General features: G+C 38.2%; 1 protein-coding gene across 4 annotated transcripts in view; it reads right to left on the bottom strand.

The window, feature by feature from the left end:
* Nucleotides 1–24,223, bottom strand: part of LOC124871265 (neuropilin-2-like) — a 137,165-nt gene that overhangs the window by 54,107 nt on the left and 58,835 nt on the right. For all 4 annotated transcript variants that reach the window (XM_047370442.1, XM_047370443.1, XM_047370440.1 and 1 more), the window contains exons 7-10: nucleotides 21,734–21,889; nucleotides 8,434–8,578; nucleotides 2,414–2,589; nucleotides 871–1,044 (exon numbers count right to left, since the gene is read on the bottom strand). In XM_047370442.1, the coding sequence (XP_047226398.1) occupies nucleotides 871–1,044; nucleotides 2,414–2,589; nucleotides 8,434–8,578; nucleotides 21,734–21,889 (651 nt within the window). The remainder of the gene's footprint in view (nucleotides 1–870; nucleotides 1,045–2,413; nucleotides 2,590–8,433; nucleotides 8,579–21,733; nucleotides 21,890–24,223) is intronic.

Genomic DNA, 24,223 nt, shown 5'->3' with positions numbered 1-24,223 from the left:
ACTAAGCCTGAGTTTTGAAAAAAAGTCAAATAGATGGAAGTAAATTACTATCTCCTATTTAAGTCTCACTGACAAAGAAACAGTAAGCCTGTCTGAAGTCATGCAGCACAGCTAATCAGCATTGTTTCTTTTCTCAGTGTGACATGTGTCAAAAAAAATAACAAGTGTGTTGCTTTTGATTTTCAAATACTCTTTGAGGCAGCAGAAGCCTCTGGCAAAGGAAAAGAAAAGGGAAAAAAGAGGATTTATTACAAACCTAGAGCTAGACAAGACTAGACAAGACTACTGTTGGTTTCATGGATTAAGCTGTGTATTCTGTCTTTAAGATTTTTAAACTAAATAAAAAAAAAAAAACTCTGATGATTTTCCCAGGATGCTAATTTAAAAAGACAGGCAGATGAGAGAGAACAGGATTTTTAACATCAGTAGAAAATCCTGGCACTCAGTAGTGCTATTAAAGCATTTTAAGACAGTCTCAGAAAGGAGAATGAAGAGCCCTGTCTCACGGTGCAATAGACTGCCAGCAGTGTTGAGTAGTGATGCAGAAAAGACATTTTTAATTAACACCCATGAGAGGCAAATAGGGGATGAGCGAACAAGTGAATGAGAGACAGAAAGAGTGAAGGAAAAAAAGGATAGAGGCAGAGATAGAAGCAAGAGGGCTGAGGTGATTAAATGCAATTATTTTCGGGGGTGATGCTGGAGTAAAACTGTGATTTTGCTGGAAAACAACAATACTGAGAAAGTGAAGGCAAGAAAGAAGAAGATAATCTGTAGATTTAAAGTAAGTGTTGAGAAAGTGATTGCAGAGGAAAGATCATTTATTTGGAGATTTTGCATCAGTGCAAGATAATGCTTATTTTTATCTACCTTAGCAAACCCCGATTTGCTGTCAATGATGTAGCTCCAGTCTTTGCCATTCAAGCTGTGTGCTAGTTTGTACTTCCTCACAAAAGCTCTGTTGTCAGCACTCGAGCTGCCCTCCAACCCTCTTGCACCCTGAGTTATTATGCCTCGGACCATCTTGGGCACACCTAGATCCACCTGCAACACAGCAAAAACACAATAAAATGCCTCTCTCCTAGGTGTGAATGGAGCTCTGGGCTCCTCAGTTTGGGACTTAATTTAATTTTTTTGCAAACTTTCTCAAAGCTCTACTTTGAATGCTAGTGTCCCAGTTAAAACACAAAAAAGGTGCATATAGACATTATCACTTAGCTGGAAAAGGCTTTGCACATCAGAGATCATTTTATTTATTGCAACTGGCCACTCATTAACCCCTTCTCTGTTATAAGTTCAGCTAAGAAATGTGGCCATGATAAAAGTAACAATGTCAGAACAGCCAAAAAAGACCCCCGGTAGAAGCAGAAAAAGATGCTTGTTCCAAGAGATTTACTATTATCCATATTTGTTAGATTAATCACTCAGGGACAACAGGATTTAACACTTGGCTGCTTCTTGTGAACACTATGTCATTGATTCACTAGATGTATACTCAAGTTTTAATGTAAAAATGTATGTGGACTACACCCTGATTTGTTCATAAAACATCCAAGAAGCATCATGATTTAAAGCTAATTCAGGACTGATATTTTAATTACATAAAACAACCCCCCCATCTAAATAAAATGGTTCTTTAAACTTTTAAACATAGGTAGATATTATATAACATTACACTATTAATGTGAGTGAAAACCTTTTAATTTCATCTTCAAAATGCTTCTAAAATGCATCTACAGCCAAATATTTGATTATAACATTACTACTTGGTTTCTCATAAAATGAAAGAACAACAAAACAATGAAAGACAACTTAAGCTATAAAATCTTTGAACAATAATGTAATAATTGTATCATCTTTGATGAGCCTAGCTTATTGAGTTTTGATGATTTCATTAACCAGAAGGGCCTGTTAAGTGTCACATAGATGTGTAGCATTTGGAAAAGCTGCATTATCAGGTACATATTTATGAATAATAGAACAGTTTGTTATCCACCTCACCAAACTCATATATTATATATGCTCATCTGAAACAATACCCGATGGAACACTGAAGTAATTACCACTATATCCTGTTTTTTTAAATGTTGTTACCACAGCCTACTAACATGAAAATTAGACAGTATGTTGAAATTTGTCACATTCACAGGATATGCCCATGTTTGGTAATGTACATTCTCAAATTTTTGTGAGTAAACCTAAGGTTACAAAGCTGCAAGTTAAACTACATGTCAGAATTCACCTAAAAGGGATTTTATTTAGAAAGATATTTTATAAATTAGCTTCCCAGCATAATGTCAGCTGACATATTGGGGAGCAAAACTGTGGATTGAATCAGAGAATAGTATGCAAAAACATCTTACTCTGGTAATAAACGTAGGCCATGTTGGTCTCTAAGGATAAAGTCACAAACCTGTAGCCACTCCTCGCCAGCTATAGGTTGTGTCGGGTTAGGAAACCAACCCGAACGGCTGGCGACAAGTCTAGCCGCCCCCATCGAGCCGTGGATGTCCCTCATGGAGGACGCAGAGATCTGGGAGTCAGGGAGAAGCCCAGACAGCATGCCCTGCAACTCTGAGCAAGGAGCATCTAAAAGGGAGACAGAGTGACAAAATATCCTAATTATAAAATTAGCATTTTGATATTTTTTCCAATGGTCAGAAAACAAATTTTTGTTCCAGGGTATGAGGATTCATTTTCTGTTCAAAACAAACATGCTAAGAAGCAGTATGAAAGGCAAGCAATTTTATTACTGGATTAACTACAAGTTGTAAAAATTAAGTCAATGGATTTGATAACTTCCAGCAAGGAGTCCACCGTAAACTATCAGCTGTTCAATATAAATAGTAGCCTAATGAGAAGTCAAGATGGACAACATGATCTGCTAGTTAGGTAAGTTGTAGGTCCCACAACATCAAACCTGAAGTGCTGTGAGAGGAAATAAAATACTCATAGACTTTATAGTAATTGTTTGGTTTATCCATTTTCACTACACTAGCGGCAGTTTTGTACATACTGTTTTAGTAACTCTTCAAACATTTATAGAACAAATGTTTCACCCTTATAATTTTAGTTGGATATCAAAATCCTCCACTTGTTAATTCGAGAACCCACAAACCAACTACGGGGAATTGCTGATAAGTAGGACTACCTACTTGTTAAAGAGGGAATAAGGAGTAAACTGACCTGTACAAAGTAAAGCTACTGTCACAGTGTCTTATACTGTCATGCTTGCTAACGTATTGAAAAGCACATTGCATAGTTTTAAATGTGAGGAAATGAGAAGGAATTTGGTGCAAAATCCAGTACTGCCACATCTCTAAAGTATGTGGCACTTATAATATGGACCTGTTCTGTATAATGCATGTTAGTTGAGATCACAATCTGGTCTTCAGTGTCTTGCTGTGTCAGGACTTTTGCTGTGATGTCACCATTTCTTTCTCTTTTCTTACCATTATTAAGGATCAACAGATTGCCTCTAAAAAAAATTCAACGCTCTGAACTCCCCCAAGTGGTCAGATAATTATTAGCCAAACAAATTAAAAAATAGGTCATGCGGTCACTTTCACTTTTAGGTTCAAGGTTCTCCCATGTAGAGTTTAGGGAATCTTTATCTGTGAAGACAACACAGTGTAGTTTGATATCAAATAATGGTATCACTGGGTCATTATTCTGATAACTGAGTTGCAGTCAGTTCAGAAGCAGTGGTGCAGATGTGCAGTATACAGGGTGGGTGAGAGTTGCTGCACTTAGTGGAGTTTTCTGACACATCCAAAAAAGTCTTTATCAACCTGGCTTATCTGGTGATCTAACCTTGTATGCTACAATGTCCAATATATAGCAAGGCAATGCCAGAGTTAAATATTCCTATATTGTCATGTCTCCCTACACCATTAAAATACACAGCAGATACATGATTTTGTGATGATAGTACAACACTGAAGGATCCTAACTCTGTTAATAGGCAGAAGTCCCCATAAATAAATTCTAAAGAGTTTCTATCTAATCATAAATGTAATAAACTTGTGGGTTCTGACATAATTAGAAGTCAATGTTGGGCCTAATCTTTGGGTAAATAATCTTGTTTGACCTCGAAAAGATTTGTTACATCAGCTAATATTTTACACCCTGGAGCCTCTTCCTGCTGTTTTTCCTTCACCCTGTTTCATTATTTTCCCATCCTGTGGCTGAAAAGTTGACACATAACTTTAACTGAACAGTCAGATGGATTCTGTGTGGGGAATTGAGCCAGTGCTCTTCTGAATGGAAAGAAGCTAAATGAAAGCATGTTACAGATCAAAACAGTGGTGTTTATTACAGAGACAAATGCTTTTTAATCTAATAAGCCTTAAAAAATGCACATTTATGAATAATGACAGAAAACAAAGCAAACCAAACAATGTGACCGTTTCTGTTTGAAGATGTACTAGGAGAATATTGGTCCAAAACAAAAATGAGGTTTAAACAACTAGAGGAGGCAAATACAGGACAAAGTAGAAGGAGCAGCTAAAGAAATAGACAAAAGGTCAAGAAGAGGGATGAAATGACAGAGTGGCGAGTGAATAGAAAGTTAGGGAGGGATGCAAGTGAAGAGAAAGAAAGAGGGGTGACTGTGATTGATGGTGACATTCTTCAGGTCCTGGCGGAGATGAATGTTTAATGCTGTGACGTTTGCAACAGTGCCTCAGTATGGTAAATAATTCAGCAACAACAAAGAGTGACAGGCTCCATGAGCTCCCTCAAGCTTTGCAACCCTCAGCAAAACTTATTTGCCTTAGGTCTATAATTGTGTAGTTTTATTTCTGCTGTTTCGGTGCCTGAGCTGCTGGCCTTTTTTAAATAAGGAGTGCAGTGGGAGTCGACAAGAATATCATCTCCTCTCATCCCTGCAAAAACAGGCAGATGTAACACACCAGCATGAGAGCTCTTAAACTCACACGCTTACACAAAGCGATACGTGCACAACAACAAAAACAGTCAAGGTCTCACACATGCACTGAAGCCCACTTTCACCCAGCGCGTGCTCTGATGTTTCACCCACACATCAAGCTTTGTCCCTGATAACCAGCTTCCACTACAACCTGACCAGACACGAGCGCCTCACAGGCGTGGTGAGAGAAATAATAACAGGTACTGAAAATACGTGATTGATAAAGAGCTGCGGTGCTAAAATAAAATGGGATTAAGGTGAGAAAGGAGCCACTGAAGGAGGCAGGTACCAGGAAGATTTAAGGAAGGCCAGACGGAGAGAAGCAAATGAAAGAGGGCTGGTGAGAAGCGGAAATGGAAGCTGTCAGCAAAGGCGAGAGAAGGACAGAGGGAGGGAAGCCAGAATGAGCAGGAAGAAAAAACACTACGAAGACATTGAAGAAAGATGGGTGAGAGAGAAGCAGAGCAGTAGACATAAAAGTGTGATTTAAGTTAATGACATGTCACTGACTGACTGCTTTATTTCTGTCTTTATAGGCCTGTGTAGGGCATTATCACATAGTGGGAGTGTGTTCAAGTGCGCGCTTGTCTGCATGTCTATGAACAGGAACATGATGTCTGTTAGCAGATATGTTAGGTCATAAAAGTAGAGAAAAATACATTTTATTGCAGCAGAACATGCTTTTTCTGTGGCTGTTTACCTCCTAACTATAAAACCCCAACATTCAAAACAAAAACAGAACTAAGATCAATCTGTCAAGATGTTGCATTTAGTGTCCTGCAAATATATTTATAACTTTTAAACGTTTCCACATTTTGTCACATTACAACCACAAACTTCAATGTATTTTATCTGGGATTTTATGTGATAGATCAACACAACGTAAGGAAAAATTATAAGGTGGAATGAAAATGATACAAGGTTTTCAAAGAGTTTTACAAATAAAAATCTCTGAATGTGGTGTGTATTTGTATTCAGTTCCCCTGAGTCAACCTATTGTTGACCCACCATGCTAAGATATGAATATGCTTTGATCTAAACCATTTCATTCAGCTTTGTCTGTATGTTTAGGTTCACTGTCCTGCTGGACAGCAAACTGTTTTCTTCAACTGTTTTCTTCCTGTATTACCCTCTATACATTTGACCAGCTTCCCCATTCAAGCCAAAGAAAACCATGATGCTCCCACCACCATGTTTCATGGTTGGGCTCAGAGTGGTGTTCAAGGTTACTTTAAAACCTTCACACATTTAAACAAAACATCTTAACACACCCACTATTCAAATAAATATAAAGTGGTCCAGGCTCCATTAATCAAATCAAAGCAGCAAACCGAGGAAGATAACACGACTTAGATAAGTACATAAAACCAATGAGTAAAAAACATAAAACTGAAATAATACAGACTGTTAAATCCATTAAAATCCAATGATAGTGGGAGTGCCATTTTAGCTGGTTCAGTCAGTAACAAGCAGTCGAAACAAAACTCTAAATGGTCCTGCATTTATGGGCTAAAAAAGTCTAATGTTTCACCTTAGGATGATAGGCCAAAAAGTTTTGTTTTGGTATCATCTGGATAGAACCCATTCTTTTGGTGTGTTTATGTCTTCCCTAAATAGCTTGTGGCAAACTGCAAACAGGGGTTCTTCAACAATGACTTTCTTCTTGTTACTTCTCTGTAAAAGCCATTTTCGTCATGTGCACATCTAATTGTTGTCCTGTCAACAAATTCATTATTATTTTATGGTTATGGTTCTCTGCAGCTCCTCCAGAGCTGACATGAACCTCTGGCTGCTTTTCTGAGAAATGCTCTCCTTGCCTGCCTTGTCACTTTAGGTGGACAGCCATATCTTGGTAGGTCTGCAGCTGTGGTGTACTCTGTTCACTTTTCAGATGAACTGGGCTTTTACAACCTAGCAACTTTCTACCTGCGCTTTCTGTTGATGCAGACTATTCTCTAATGTCCTCTAACAAACCTGTGAGGCCTTCACAGAACATCTGTATTTGTACTGAAATCAAACTACACAGCAAATGCAATTGGTTACCCTAGATTTAATTTAACGGTATCAGACGGAAGGTGTCTGAATTATGGTGCATGTCTTGCTTGTCAGATTTTTATTTGTGAAATGCTTGACAACCACATATGATTTTGTTTTCATACAGTTTTGTATAACTTTGTGTTTGTCACATGAAGTTCAAATAAAATACATAAATGTTTGTGTTTGTGATGCAAAAAGTTCAAGCACTATGAGATGTATGAGATCTTTTGCGAGGCTTAGCTGCTTAGCTCCATGATGGATTGCCGAAAGCGCTAGAAATGAAAAATGGGCACATGAAAACCAGAAAAAAAGGTGTGTTGGATGTGATCTCACGGTTCAAAATAGTGCAAAAAATAAGGTGAAATATAATGCAATTTGAGGTGTTAAAATATAGTAAAAAATAGACAAGAGTGCAGGCAGGATGGCTATATATATATATATATATATATATATATATATATATATATATATATATATTCCACCATCCTTGTCTTTCATATTGTTTTGGTGTGATTGTGATTTGTGTGGGTGCTGAAATAGCCCTCCTGGATAAAAGCATATCTGTCCCCCTCAATGGCCGCAACAATGGCACCAGGGATAGGCCCTAACTTAATAATGATACAGCACACGCACGCACGCACACACACACACACACACACACACACACACACACACACACACACACACACACACACACACACACACACACCCACAAAGAGCGAGGCAGACCCAGTCAAATGACTTAAAATCCCATCTTTTACAGTTTCTCTACACACACGCACACACACAGACAGTATAATTTAATTTGATCTATTTATAGTATTGAGCTGATTATTCTGGTTGAAATCATGTTTGTTTGTCAGGGCTGCAGATGAAAGCTGAGAGCCTGTTACTCTCTGATGTTATCACCCACACATGACACTCTAGTATTATTCTATTAGGACCAAGTGTGTCTCTTTGCGTGTGTGTGTGTGTGTGTGTGTGTGTGAAAGAGAAATCCATGAGTGGGAGTCAGCGAAGGGAGATATGGATATGAAAGAGCGAGGGCAAGAGTGTGAGTGCACAAGAGTGGGTGTGTTGTGGAAGAGAAAAAGAGATAAAAGTATGAACTGAATTTTCATTAGAATATACACATGAGAAGAAAAGAACATTCCTTCCTCTTTTGCCTGGTCTTTTCCAGGGAAAGTTTTCTAAGAAAGGTATTTTTGCTCTGACTCAACCTTCTCATCCACACTGTGACTTATGCGGTCTCAAATGACAAAATTCCCTCTCTAAATTGTGACGCTCATACAACAAAATTTTTTGACATGTTCAAAGAAATCTGCTGCAACCTGGCTTTGCTGGAGTCACCTTGAACATGATGTCGCATTGAAAGTATAGGAAGGTGGTACTGTAGCGTTACATGTTTAAAGCCACATCTTTTAAATGTCATAGTAATGCAAAGGAGATACGTAATAGAGTATTACCTGTTATCTGACAGCCGTAGAGTTCGAACCGTAGTGCAATACCGTTCATCCACGTCTGAGGTCTGATTCGTACGAAGCGTGTCAGGACCGGTTGAGGGATCCGGTTGAGAACCACCTCTGTGGCATCAGTGTTGGCATGGAATACCTGTGGATGGAAAATAACAGATAGGTTAATATTAATTTTACATTGTTACCTATGATCCAAATATGGAAAGGTTCATGAAGCAAAACCATTTGTTGGAAAAACTGTGATGTTTATCCTTCCTGGAGAAGGACAATTCGTGGAGGGTCCGGTTGTGCGATATAGTCTGGTTAGTGGCTACATGAGATCATTGCCAGTTGTAATATGACCCACGATGGAGTTTCTTATTTTAGCCTGTTTTGCCCTGTCAGCTTGGACAAACAGTTGTATGGTTGCTTTGCAGTGTCAGGGGATATTTGCGCAATAAATACATTATTAATACATTATTTTTCTTGCATAAATGACTTATCTGGTCGGAGATTTCTAAAAATCTACAGATCTGTTTTTTAGTGTAAGACTGGTAGTTTCTGTAAATCATTTCAATTTGCAAAAAATCCCTGCTGGCATTTATTTAGATTTTAGTTAACTAATAAGTGACAAAAGTCTAACTTCTGATTTATGACTGTGGTTCTTGATAAGGAGTTGTTTTAATTAAGAAAGGGGTGGGAATGAGGGAGGGGTGTGAGTCGTATTTCAACCAAAAGCACAGAGAACTTTAATCTGTAGGGACTTTTTTCAAGGGAGCTAAAAGATTATTTCCATCCTGAATCTTCATTTCGTCTGAGGTTTAGTGTTTAAATTAAATGGAAGTGTCTCTCCTCACTGTTATTCTGCGTATGTCAGCCTGTTCTAACTGGTTTTACTCATTTCTACTGCTTGTTTGTGGACATTCTCTGAACACAGATGATAATTAATATAGTATTGATTCAGATTATTTTTTATTTGATTCAGATTATTTTTTATTGATAATTTCTTTACATTGTTTTATTATCTCATAAAAGAATCTTATCTCATCTCCAGTCAGAAAAAAACGTCTTGGTTGAATGAAAACAAATTCAAATCTAAATCTGCCAGGGCTATGGATTTGTAAATGAAATGTTTGCTGTTTATGTACACATAATGTGCATATGGTATTTAAATTATGCCGTTCTTAGTTTTGTTATCCTTTCTGGAATATTGTATTGATGTGTTTGATAAATGTTGTGTTTTACAGTCTTTTAAGTTAGCTGCAAACAGCTCCAGTTCAAACAGAAGGTTGTGGCTTGACGACGCCAACAGAACCACACCACCCAGTTATAGATTTACATTTTATAACGAATGATGATGTTTTATGTGTTTTCATTTTGTTTTAGGCGTATAGCTGTATTATTTAGAACACTGCTGTGTTTTCATATGTGTTTTCAAAATTTAACCAGCAGTCCAAATATCGTTGTTTTTTGGGACTACACGGACAACTACTAGAGAAAAAACTGTGACCGTCCATAAGAGTTCACCAATCCAGGGACCAGAAATGTTTTCCTTATTTTCAAGCTTGGCATGATAACACCAATAAAATTCTCATGTCTGTCAATTAAATATAAAAGTGAGATCTAAGTTTATTTGCCTAAAAAACTAAGGTGGAACCATGAGATCACAGCTGTGCTTAATATTATAGCTGTAAAAAAATATGATTTTACATGAGTTACAGTGTTTCTTCTCACTTTATTAAGCACACACTGCCTTTAGTAAATGCATAAAATGAATGGAGTCTGTCAACAAAGCGAGGAATGAGCTCAAAGGTTTACTTCCACACTCCTGCGCACAATTTGAGGGCACAAAGTGTGTGATAAATCAAAGATGTAAGTATGTGGAGAGGAAGCCTCTTCTCACGTCCTCTTGACTCAACCACACACATGCAAGAAAACATCCCTAACTCCTCACGCACACAGTGCAAAGATAAACACACTCTGTCACCCTTCAGGGAACAAACACACACTGATGCACTACATCCAGACACAATGGCTGCTGCTCACAAAGACAGTTTCTCTTTCCTTACATGTTGCCCTCGGAGCCTCAGCACACAGAAAGACACACATGCTAAAACCGGTTTCCTCTGAAAGTGAGCACAAATACAGATAAAAAGGAAACTGAATGCAAGTGCACATGACCAAAAGCACCCTTTTTTTTGTCTCTTGACATCTCGACTTCATATCGCAGTCTATCTGACAAAGTGTCAAGTCTTTCCCCTCTCGCTCTCTCCCTGGCAGCCATCTCCACTGGAAAACACAGCTGGGCTTCTGCTTTTCTGCCCTCCACTGTCTGTCTCTTTGACAACTCTATCTTCCTCCCTGCCTAGATGATTTACTACTGTAAATTTAAGTGGAAAGGAGAGACTCTTTTGTGTAATGTAACACTGGTTTGTAAAAGTATTCGCGTCCCTTGAACATTTCATATGTTATATATTATATTTAGTCATTTTTGTGATAAACCAACAGAAAGTACAGCATATTTGTGATGTGGAAGGAAAACGATGCATGCTTATCAACTGTTTTTCAACAGCCCTACATGGCTTGTGGTAAACTGCAAACAGGCTTTCTGGTGCTTTCTTTCAACAATGACTCTCTTCTTTCCATCTTCCACCACGAACAGATTTGTGAAGTAGATGTGTAGAAGTTGTCCTGTTAAGTGGCACGCAGGTGGAGTCCATTTACACAGTAATCGTGGATGAATACAAATGCATCCCACACTTTTATATTTTTCTTTCTAGAACATTTTGAAAACTTGGACCTTTTTTTCACTTCAGTTATGGGGGTACTTTGTGTTGGTCTGTTGAATAAAATCCAGATAAAACCCTTTGAAGTTTGTGGTTGTAATGTGACAAAATGCAAGGACATGCAAAGATGCTTTACAATTAGGTGGATGACTCTAGTTAACGTATTTATTACAGAGAAAGGTGAGCTTTATTTTACTGAGTTAAAAGGAATTTAATTACTTGCTTGGTTACACATTTATAGGTGTTTTTTTTACGGTCTGTATGTGTGTCTCGGTGTTCAGGATTTCTTATTTTCCTCCTGTTCTATATCAGTTAAACAACAGGGCCCGTCAGGGAGGAGGCAAGATATGGATGAAGGGAGTCTCTGACTGGAAGGAACAGAAGCGAGCCACTGGGCCAGCTGGGAACTGAACCCGTGACCCAGTGGGTGAATGCTGCAAAGTTACCCCCTGTGACCTCATGTCCCTATAAAAACCTTCATCCTGGAAACCGTGACCACCTAAACGATGGAAAATTGCCTAAAGGCCATACAAGAATTGATGGGATTGTGGTACAGGCTGTAATTACAAGTGTGAGAGTGTGTGTCGGTTTGTGTGTCGATGTGTAAGAGTGTAATTATGAGGTCTCACTCTGAGGGGTTTAGGGCTGCTGGGTGCTTTCTGATTTCCCTTGGTGCACAAAGAAACATTTCCTCAGCTCATGTACACACACTCACACACTTACATACTGTATTGAGTCATTGTGCACTTGCACGTTCATCTGAAAGTCTATCCTTATTGCTGTCCTTTACAGGCTCTCAACTTCCAACTGTAGAGTATCAGTGAGCGTGACGGGCCCCTAAGTGCTGTATACATGCTCCGCTTTGACAAGAATCTAGATTCTAAATTATTTGCTGTATTCAGGGTCAACAGAGTTGCAAGCCAAGCTGCAACTCTGTCTAATCTAATATCACGAACTCTGTGCTAACAGCTGTTTTCTACATCTTCCACTGGTCAAAATCGCACACATTGTGTGTATAAAAACATACTAAACATTCAAATATAGCAGGAGTTTATCTCTTTCACTAAAAGAATGAAAACATTGTTGTTTCTGACCTAGCTCCCAGGTTGCAGTAAGAGTCCACAGAGAGGAAAGGTAACAGGATATGGAGCATTCCTTGGGGTCTGAACTCCTAGATTCACTTTTAGCAGTCTCTTCCTAGAAGGCATCTGTAACAATTAGTTAATGAACTACACCTGTGACCTGGCTCAGGTTGTTAACTGCCTGTGCAAGTCCGTCAGCATTTGCTAAGCGTTTGTGGTTTCCAACACGGGATGAAGGAGCTGAAGTTTTATGTATTTTGTTGAGATTTTATCTGATGGTTTAGGATAAATTGGTACATTCATGTGACATTGAAGGAAAATATTAATGGTTCCAGAATCTTTTACAAATAATCAGAAAAACGGTCCTAAAACTCTTTCATAAAATTCATTGTAACCAATTGTCCTCAGAAGCTACCTAATTTGTAAATGTTGCTCACTTGTTCACTCAGTGAACAAACAGCATCATAAAGAATAAGGAACCCAGCAGACATGACAGAGAGGAAGTTGAGTAGAAGTTTAAAGCAGCACTAGATTTTTGAACAAAATTACAAGCTTTGAACATACTGATTAATTAATCTTTCAAAACTGGAAAGAGTATGGCACAACTGTGATCTTACAAGCATAATTCAATCTACCTAAACTTACAGGGTGAGCTAGGAGAGAGGCCAAAATGTAACTTAGGAGGAGCTGCAGAAAACCACCATTAGTTGTGCTCACCACAACTGGTCTTCATTGACAAGTGGGGAAAACAAAGCCATTGTTGAGAGAATGTCTTCTAAAGCCCTTTTTACAACAAGCAATGCTGGAGACAGAGCAAAAACATGGAAAAAAGGAACTTTGATCAGAGGAGATCAAAAAAGATTTTCCTGGCCTTCATGCGAAAGTTATGTGTGGAAGAAAACTAATGTGAAACGTTATCCCAAACACAACAGCTACAACGGAATGGTTTAGATCAAAGCATTCATATGCTACAAGGATCTGGTCAAAGTCCAGACCAAAATCTAATTGAAAATTTGCAGCAGAGCTGGAAAACTGTTGTTTGCAGACACTCGCCATCCCATCTGACTGAGTTTAATCTTTTTTCCAAAGAATGGGCAAAACTTTGTAGAGACATACCCCGAAAGACATGTAGAATGAAAGACAAATGCAGGCCACACTTTTTTATTTTGTAAAGAAATTTGAAAACCTCTGTATCATTTTTTTTTTATTTCACAATGATGAACTACTTTGTGTTTATCCATCCCATAGATTCCCAGTGAAATACATTGAAGTTTGTGGCGCAAGGCACTGTATGTTCAGGGTACCTGGTTCTAGTTTAACAACAAAAGGAGGAGTAATGGTATAACGTGTATAACTAGAAGAAACTAAAATGAGAAATGAATACGTTCATCTCACCTATATTGAAATACAGGTGTGTGTGTGTGTGTGTCAGGAGCCTGTAGGGCCACAGTCATTCATCCGGAGTCGACCCACATAGACCTGCTGAATTATGCAGATGTCCGTGCTGACTGTGCTCTGTATGTATGTGTGTGCATCAAGTTATAAAATAGTAAAATACCTCCCACATCTCCTCCTATTTCCTCACACCAGGACAAATACACACTTCAGGGACTCCAGGGAGGTTACTTCTCTGTGACAGCTAAATCCAGGTGTGTGTGTATGACAGCACACAAGTCCCTAAGACTAAATTACAGTTGGCAGCTTTGTAATATCTCCCTTTGTCTTGTTTCTCTCTTCTGTTTTCAGCTTTTCTCTCTCCATTTGTCACTAATTCGTCTTTCCCCTTCTTTCTGCTTCTCCCTCACCTTCCAACCTTCCTTTCTCCACTGTGTCGTTTTATTTTCTTTTCCCCTCCTGACATGCTTCCAGGCTGTGTTGCTGAGACCTCCAATATATCTAGAGGGATTTGTGGTCAACACCCCTGTCTGCTATTCTCATTATTCCCGCTCTCCTTCTTGCCTCAATTCATCCATCCATCTCTTTCTCTTTTGCTCTATGATTCCCTTATGAACACTTCTTCCCGCTGTCAGCCTGTTCCCTTCACTCACCTCGCCCCCTCTGAACCTCGTTATGCTCCCTTTGGGTTCCAGCTCCCCTTCACCCTCTTCACAGCTCAAATGTTTTATCAGTTTAATGTTTGACAAACTAACATTTGGTGCTTTATTTCCTTTCTGTTTTCCAAATATTGTTAGTTTTTTTTATTTGAAAGTACTTTCCCTCCTTTCTCAAGTTGCCTTACTTCATCTATCATTGTTCCTCTGGAATAATGGGGTTTTTATGACTCGACTTGGGTCCAGTGGTGCAATGACCACAGGCAGGTTTCCCAGCATTTCTGAGGACTACATAATGACAACTGGAAAAAAACAGTCTCAAACAACTTAGAATACAAGCTGAATGTCTCGATGTGGGACCTTATCTTTCTAATGTCATGTGAACAACCAGGTCTGGGACTGTTTTGCTGTTTCATGACCAGAATGACTTGTGGTGATTCTTGAAATCATAAATTTTGCTCTCTACCAGAAAGTCCTGAAGGAGATTATGCATTAATGATCTGAAGCACACCGTAAGTCCACCTCAGAATGGATAAAAACAAAAAAAATGAAGGTTTAAGAGTGGATTTTACAATGGACTTAGATCCAGTTGAGATAATGCCACAATAATACACAATTCAAGAAGAAATACCCTCCAATGTGGCGTAATTATAACAAATCTCCAAAAATAAATCTTTGGTCTTAATTAAGCAGGTGAAATAATGTGTTTGTGACATGTGCCTTGTGTAATAAACAACCATCTAACTCCTGAATGTCTGTGTAGAATTACCCTGCTCAGGTTGGACCAGTGTTTCTAGTTTTTGAAAACACGATATTAAAAACAGTCCAGACTCTTTAATCACTCTAAATGCAAATCAAACAACAACTTTAGTGCCATATAGGCAGAAAGAAGCAAATTTGCTAAAACGTGGTACAATGCACCTTTCTCTGTGCTTTATAAGGTAAAAGTTTCTGTTGTCTATAGAACAAATAGGCCGTGTTGTATGTTGTTTGCCATACAACACGGAATCTCCATTCCGTGTTGTATGGCAAACACTGCTTACACCCTATAATACACACAGGGAACATGCACATTAGCAAAGAAAACATTTTGTTGTATTTTTTAATTTGCATCACCCCCAAGGCTGTGGGGCCCTGGGAAGTGAGGTATGTCATTCACATTAAAAAAAACCTTTTATTGTAGCCATTTCTGTTACAAACGTGTTCCAAAAAACTATGTTTTTTAGTCTTGAAATTTTGGATAGCAATGTTTTGCCCTGCAGCTTTCTTCCTCTACTTTGTTGTGTAGAAAAACACCTGTGTACCTCATGGTGCAGTAAAACTAACTATGGAAATATTTCTCTGTGTATTTTAGCCAGTATTATGTGTTTTTAATGCTTTTGTTTGTTTTTTGAAGGAATGCACTTTACCTTGTAATATACAGGTCATTCTCAAAATATTAGCATATTGTGATAAAGTTCATTATTTTCCATAATGTCATGATGAAAATGTAACATTCATATATTTTAGATTCATTGCACACTAACTGAAATATTTCAGGTCTTTTATTGTCTTAATACGGATGATTGTGGCATACAGCTCATGAAAACCCAAAATTCCTATCTCACAAAATTAGCATATTTCATCCGACCAATAAAAGAAAAGTGTTTTTAATACAAAAAACGTCAACCTTCAAATAATCATGTACAGTTATGCACTCAATACTTGGTCGGGAATCCTTTTGCAGAAATGACTGCTTCAATGCGGCGTGGCATGGAGGCAATCAGCCTGTAGCACTGCTGAGGTCTTATGGAGGCCCAGGATGCTTCGATAGCGGCCTTTAGCTCATCCAGAGTGTTGGGTCTTGAGTCTCTCAACGTTCTCTTCACAATATCCCACAGATTCTCTATGGGGTTCAGGTCAGGAGAGTTGGCAGGCCAATTGAGCACAGTGATACCATGGTCAGTAAACCATTTACCAGTGGTTTTGGCACTGTGAGCAGGTGCCAGGTCGTGCTGAAAAATGAAATCTTCATCTCCATAAAGCTTTTCAGCAGATGGAAGCATAAAGTGCTCCAAAATCTCCTGATAGCTAGCTGCATTGACCCTGCCCTTGATAAAACACAGTGGACCAACACCAGCAGCTGACACGGCACCCAGACCATCACTGACTGTGGGTACTTGACACTGGACTTCTGGCATTTTGGCATTTCCTTCTCCCCAGTCTTCCTCCAGACTCTGGCACCTTGATTTCTGAATGACATGCAGAATTTGCTTTCATCTGAAAAAAGTACTTTGGACCACTGAGCAACAGTCCAGTGCTGCTTCTCTGTAGCCCAGGTCAGGCGCTTCTGCCGCTGTTTCTGGTTCAAAAGTGGCTTGACCTGGGGAATGCGGCACCTGTAGCCCATTTCCTGCACACGCCTGTGCACGGTGGCTCTGGATGTTTCTACTCCAGACTCAGTCCACTGCTTCCGCAGGTCCCCCAAGGTCTGGAATCGGCCCTTCTCCACAATCTTCCTCAGGGTCCGGTCACCTCTTCTCGTTGTGCAGCGTTTTCTGCCACACTTTTTCCTTCCCACAGACTTCCCACTGAGGTGCCTTGATACAGCACTCTGGGGACAGCCTATTCGTTCAGAAATTTCTTTCTGTGTCTTACCCTCTTGCTTGAGGGTGTCAATAGTGGCCTTCTGGACAGCAGTCAGGTCGGCAGTCTTACCCATGATTGGGGTTTTGAGTGATGAACCAGGCTGGGAGTTTTAAAGGCCTCAGGAATCTTTTGCAGGTGTTTAGAGTTAACTCGTTGATTCAGATGATTAGGTTCATAGCTTGTTTAGAGACCCTTTTAATGATATGCTAATTTTGTGAGATAGGAATTTTGGGTTTTCATGAGCTGTATGCCAAAATCATCCGTTTTAAGACAATAAAAGACCTGAAATATTTCAGTTAGTGTGCAATGAATCTAAAATATATGAATGTTAAATTTTCATCATGACATTATGGAAAATAATGAACTTTATCACAATATGCTAATATTTTGAGAAGGACTTGTAGAATCTCCAAGTAGGAACAAATTATGTCTGAACATCATCTTCTAACTTAAAAAGTCCGTTCGAGTTTACATGTTCTTTTTGGCTCAAAAACGGCATTAAATGACATTATCAAAATCATTAAAGATCACATAAATCATCAGGATGCTTTTACTTTGTGACAACATCAACCCTATGGGCTGCCTCGCAGATGTTTGAGTGACTAGAGTAGGGTTCAGTGAATGGTTTATGAAGAGTCACTCATCTGAGACAAATGTTACATGCAAGAAAAATTAGGTTGTAAACACCCATTTAAAAGCTGGCGTGTAGGATAGTTAATATAAGCATTTCAAGCAAAGACTCAAATAAAAACAGAACCTTTATGACCATGAGGCTCAGCTAGCGTGGCCTGAACCAGGATCTGTTCTCCCTCATGAAAAACAACTTCTTCATTCATCCAGTAAATGCAGATGCAGCATCGTACACATTCAAAACCACCTTGGTATGAAACAGTGATAACACAACTTGTGTGAGTGATTTATAACATCAATGATGTAGTCATGTGTGTACAATGTAAGATGATAGACGTTGTTAGTATTCAAGGTTTTGTGCTGACTAGTTGTCTGGAGTGTACCAGCTAAAGGAGGACATCATATTACCCAAAATGCTGATACCCCTAATATTAGCAGCGTAGTAGTAGAGGGCTTCTTTAAAGAACTTAAACTCATCATAACAATATGAAACAATGTCATATTTTGGGATTAGTTCTACTAGTTCTACTTTTAACCCCCTGACTGCACAAATACTGCAGTCAGGCTTTTATTTACAGGAATCTAAGTGAATCTCGCTTCGTGTGTCATATAAAATTTTATCTTTAGTTAAGCCAGACTTCCACAGATTTTCTGGACATCTTAAATAATTCTGTATTATCATGTATATTGCACATGTGCGCCACTGCTACAGCATTTACAAAACAGCTACTCAAATCACAGCAATGAACCAGTAATACCTTAACACCACTGATGAAGATTTAATAGGCCAAAATTTTAAATGAAACTGACAGCACAACCTATTTTCTATATTTTACTAATTTGGGTAATAATTATCTGACCAGCTAATCTTTGAACATAAAATAAGGAAAACAAAAAACTGCAACACTGACATCACCACAAAAGTTACATATCCAGTCCTGAAACACCTAAAAACTTTAATTCTTATGGGTAAATACACAGTAAACCTTAGGTGTTGCTTTAATTTCTTTGAGCAGTGTAATATAAATGGCAGACAAAATCCAGAGTCTTTTTGTTTTCTGACAACTGCATAATAAATTCACTCTATATGTGCAGGACAAAAGAATGAAAAAAGTTGATGTTAGCTGATATTAACTCTCAGTGGCCTGAGAAAAAATGGCTTTTTTAAATAGTCACAGTTTATCTCATAGATATAAAAATCAAATGTCAACTACTTCATGTTCAGAGTGTAAATTTAGTGTGCATTGACGTATACCATTTTAATTTATTTGAAATACACATTAATTCATTTGTGGTAATAGGTGCACAATGCTTACTATCACAATAAATAAATGAATAATTAATTATATTCCACATAGGTTTGGTCAGTCATCTTCAGTGAGGACAGGCAGTGTTTTTAAGAAGAAATAGTTCACATTCATTTAATTTATTTATACAGTGTAGTCTAACAACAAATGTTGCCTCAAGGCACATCTGAAAATGGATGATCCAATTTAGTGACATGGATTTGATTTTGGACCAAAGTGCAGACAGTGATGAAGGAGCCACAAGGTGAGTTCAACGATTATTTAATGAGTGTAACAGAAGAAACCTACAACCGATGGAAACACTGGCAGCCGAACAGAGTGACATCAGGGTTGGAATTGGGTTAGCAATCAGGAGGAACCAGTGGCAAACAATGAAAACCAGAAAGCTTAAATACTGAAGGAAGTGGAGTGTGGACCAATGAACTAGGAGAGGAACTAATCAGGAGAGTATGAGACACGGAGCCCAGCAATACAGAGAGGAAAATGAATACTTAGCATGACTGAGCAGTTAGTGCAGGGAGGTGACCAGAAAACAACTAAGTAAAGAATGACTAGAGTTAATAACATAGTCAGGGAGGAACCAGATCTATAAGAAAATATATAAGCACACAGGAATCCAGAAAGTAGTCTAAACACAGGAATTAATCATGAACCTAATCCATGAAGAATAAGCTGACATAACAGTGACTGAAGAACACAAGAGTGCAGAGAAACCAACAAAGAACTAAAACTCAAAACCTAACAAAGGCCGGTTGTGACATTTAAATACTGAAATATGAAATCAATTCTATCCAGTAAATTTGACAGATTCAAATTCATTTACAAACATTCCTAGTTATAAATGCAGTCAAGCTACGTTTATTACACCAACTGGTAAAAAAGGTATATATCAAAGTGCAAACAGTTCTATAACTCTAAATACTTGGTTTACATCCATAATTTCACAATGACATAATGATACTCAGAACTAGATTTAATTAAGTGACTGAAAGTCCTGATGATCAGTTTACTGCACAGCCTGACGAACCAGGAAGCTAAAAGGGTCATTCAGACCAACGCCGACTGTTTTCTACCACAAACTGCTGCTGATTTATTCTAGACACACACATACTTATATTTGCCTATTTTGTGTTTCTGATGGCCTTCCTCTCAAGGTGGCTTTCCAGGATTATTTGAGAATCAAGGGGGATTATGGGTGGTGACACCAGCGACTAATCTGGAATCACTGATGATTAATCTGTTTTGCATATTGGATTTTTTTCATTGTTTCATACTGTAGTCTGGTGTCAAGATGTCATTAAACTGCAGCTGCTGAATGACAGACATTAAAACTGGATATGTAAGACAGCTTACAGTTTCTGTAAATCTTAATTACAGCAAAAACCCTTCACTTTCTGCAAATATTTTCATGCTTACTGCGATGATAAAAGATGCAAACTTCTGACTTGTTTTTCTCTAAATCTTATTTAGCAGCTGAGCACATTAGGAGAAAAAAAACTTCTTTATGTTCTTTTCACACAGTCATTCCCACATGTTTCATTTCCTTCAATGTTTTATCCATTTATCATTTCTCTGGGAGTCCTATAGGATCTTTAGCCCACAAAGAGACCCCAGATGGTCACACTAAGCAAAATACATGCATCTGCTGGTGCGTACATTCATCAGTGTTCGTTAAGGAATAAGGGTTTACAGCACAAGGCTAGACGTGGCGATAGACCACAGTGTGACCACAGAGATGGGGAAGAATGGCTGTAATGGAAAAAAAACAGCCACAGCCACTGAAATACTCCTCTAATTAGATTACTTTTTGTAACCAGTAAGACTCAAAATACTGCCTGGTTTGTTTCTTCTTTGAAACCACAAGACTGCAGCATGCTCGGTGAAGATATATCATGATTTTACACCTCTAGCAGAAACAACTCAGGGACCTGCCTAGCCATGTTTCCATTCAGCCGAGCTCTGACCAGAAAGTAAAATGAAACAGATGTGATGCAAAAAACAGAATCAAGAAAGTATAAATGTATTTACAGTCAATGCGGCTTCGAGCTTGAAGATATGACTTGGTTGTAAACCTTTAAACAGCACCAGCTGAATGCCACTTGTACAGCTTTAATTGGGGACACTGGGTAAAAGTTTGAGGTTGTGGTCAATTACAGCTGCATACGGTGTGTTGCAAGTGATGGAGAATTGTAAAGTGGAATGAAAAGGGCACATGATCACATAACGTTTTACAAATAAAATTTTAAAAAGTGTTGGATGGACTTATATTCATTAATACATATTTTGTAGAACAACCTTCTGTTGTAATTAATCCTGCAAGACATTTGAGATGTCTTTACCAGCTTCTACCAGTACATCTTTGACAATTCTTTGCAAAATAGTTCAGACTCAATCCAAATTGATGGAGAGCATCAGTTTTCAAGTCTTGCCACAGATTTATTAATGGATGTGGGTCTGGACTTTGGTGAGGCCATGACTTTTTTTAAGAACGGCTGTCTTTTTGCCACTCTTCCATAGCAGGCCAGATTTGTGGAGTGCTCAACCAGTGTTTGTCCTGTCTGCTACCTGAGCTCTGGATTTCCGTAGCTCCTGTAAAGCTACCTTAGGCATCTTGGATGCTTCTCTGATTAATTCTCTCTTTTCCTGGCTTCTCAGTTTAGGTGGACGGCCATATTTAAACATGATTGAACAGTTTTCTGCGAGACAGTAAAAGCTTTGAATGTTTTATTATAAGTACAGCTTCTCACTGTAATAGAAGAGACCAAATTAGTTCAGATTCACACAAACATACAAACGTTTTTAAGTTCTAACCAGCTAATTGTGCTCACCTTGTGATTCTTCCCATGCCTGTAGATCATCCAGTCTTCTCCATTAGTGCTCACTTCCAGCTTGAAGGTGGTAACATAATAAACATTCTTAGTTTCCTTTGAGATGGCGCCCTGAGTGGCAATGCCTGTGAGGACCTTTAGAGTATGGAGGTCCACCTGTTGAATAAAGGAGAAGAAAGTTCTTGTTAACTTGTTGGTAGCAGACAGGTAGTTTTAACAGATGTTAAAACTTTGCAGCTTTCTGTTTTTTTCCACCCCTCCATATCTGCTTCTTTGTGTTTCTTCCACTGCTGCAACTCTCTCCCAGCAAATCGATGAGTATGACCTGGGGCTCCCTTTAATTTCCTGCGATACAATAAGCATAATCACCTCCCATGTTAATTGTGGATGTTAGGCTGTGTTGCTGCTATGCTACTGGCTGCGTTGTGTTACATATACAGGGAGGCAACTGTTTAGGATGTGTCTTGATGGTCTTTAACTTGTTTCAGGTCCCTAAAGTGAAGATGTGAACCAAATGAGCAGAACAATACTGGAACAATGATGTTTGAAAGTTGTTGAGTGTTTTGTCATACTTATTTATAAATACAACATAAAGGATCAGAACATTTTCATATAGTTTCTAAGAACACACAAATAAGAAAAAATGTGCTTTTTGTTATGATTTGTGGGTGTTTTGGGGTTTTGTTGGTCTTATTTCACAGTTGAAGTTTTGAATCGTGTTTCTGTTTATTTTTCTGGTCATGTTTTAGTCTTGTTCATGTTTTGTCAAGTTTGGTTTTTGGATCTGGTTATGCTTTAGTTTCATGTTTTTGTAGTTTCTGTTAGTTTGTATTCAAGAGCCTGTTTTGCTCCATTCACGTTTTGTTCTCTCCTGTCTGTTAATCAACTTTATTTGGTTCACCTGCACCTAGTTAATCTGTCTTGCTTCACCTGGTTCACACTCCATAAATACACACCTGTTCTGTTTATTCCTTGCAGAAACATTTTCCAGATCATGCTCATGTCTAGTTGTCTCGATAACGCTCACGTTTTGTTTTTTGGATCATGCCAAGCCTGTCTTGCCTGCCCGTTTATTGTTTTGTTCTGCCTCTTCTTATGAGTGAGTTTTTTTGTTAATTAAAGCGTTTTTCACTTACCGTCCTGCTGCCTGCTAGTCTGCATTCCGGGGTCCTCCATTTCGCAAGTATTAACACTTTTTTAGCTAATCCTCTGTGTTTTTATAGTTGTTATACTTCCTTATGAACCAAATTTTATTATTATTCAGTTCTTGACATTTTATATAGAACATATCCGCATTATACTGAATTTACTGTTTGATCAATAACGATGTAAGGGTGCTACAGATGTAGCGCCCTTGGCTTAAACCATGATATAACCACCAACATGCTCTAGAGATAAGGTTTTTATAATAGAATGAAGTGACCTCTAATCCTATTCCTATCAAATAAAAAACAAAACAGAACACATTTTTTAACAAATATTGCTAACCCAGAATGAAAAGTGATGACTATGTTCTTGCCCTTGCCATCACCATGTGTAAGGATGTACAGCTTTTAAATATTAATGTTTATTGGAGGGAATTACCCTTGCTTTTCTTCATGGCTCTACAGGCTGTTTAACATCTTGCTTTTAAGGGCTAATTCTTGACCTTCAGCAGTGCTCTATTTTTGTCTCTGACACTGTGCTTTGACTCAAACATTTTGTAAACCCAATTTAAAAATATGATGCTTTAAACATAATTTAAATCCCACCAAACTTTGGAGTGGTCACAAACTTTGAACAGGGTTTTCTACACATTTTCATGTTATAATGTTAGACCTTTCCAAACTTAAATGTTCAGAGATCTCAGCCTTTTTTATTGTTAATTTCCAAAGTATAAACAAAAAAAAAACAGCAATGTATTTATACCAGATATTTCTGTAGCAGTCAGATACAAAAAACATAAGAGGAAAAGGATGTATGGATGGATGGATGGGTTGAAAACCTCTTATTGATTCTTTAGAAATATAAAGAAACAGTTAAACAACACACAAATGTAACTATGTTTTTAAAGGAATATATGTCATTCCCACTAATAATTAGCTTCAGTGTAATTGCATCAGATTAAACAAAAAAGCATGGGTTACAAACCTGAAGTATGTTAAAATTACAAAAATTTTAAAATTCTGTAAAACTGAATCATAACTTTTGTTAAATATCTGTTTAGGGCTGTTTAGTACTTGATAATTACTTAACAAGACATAAACTTCAGAGTTCAGCTGTCTCAATTTAGGACAGACCAATAGAGAGGAAAATATGAGAAAGATCCTATTGTTGGACAAAACATTCATTCTCCTCCAATGGAGCTGCTAAAACCCTGCAGATTAATCTGAGACTGCTGTGTGAAAGTGCACTGTTATGTCCCACATGGGTAAAGTACAAAACACTGGGGGAGGGAAAATGCTGCGTTTGTTATCTGTCAGTGAGACAGGTGTTTTAGATTACTTCTAA

The sequence above is a fragment of the Girardinichthys multiradiatus genome, chromosome 7 (assembly GCF_021462225.1).
Source record: "Girardinichthys multiradiatus isolate DD_20200921_A chromosome 7, DD_fGirMul_XY1, whole genome shotgun sequence".
Taxonomy (NCBI): Eukaryota; Metazoa; Chordata; class Actinopteri; order Cyprinodontiformes; family Goodeidae; genus Girardinichthys; species Girardinichthys multiradiatus.
The sequence above is the reverse complement of the archived record's forward strand: the minus strand, read 5'-3'. Positions and strand labels throughout refer to the sequence as shown.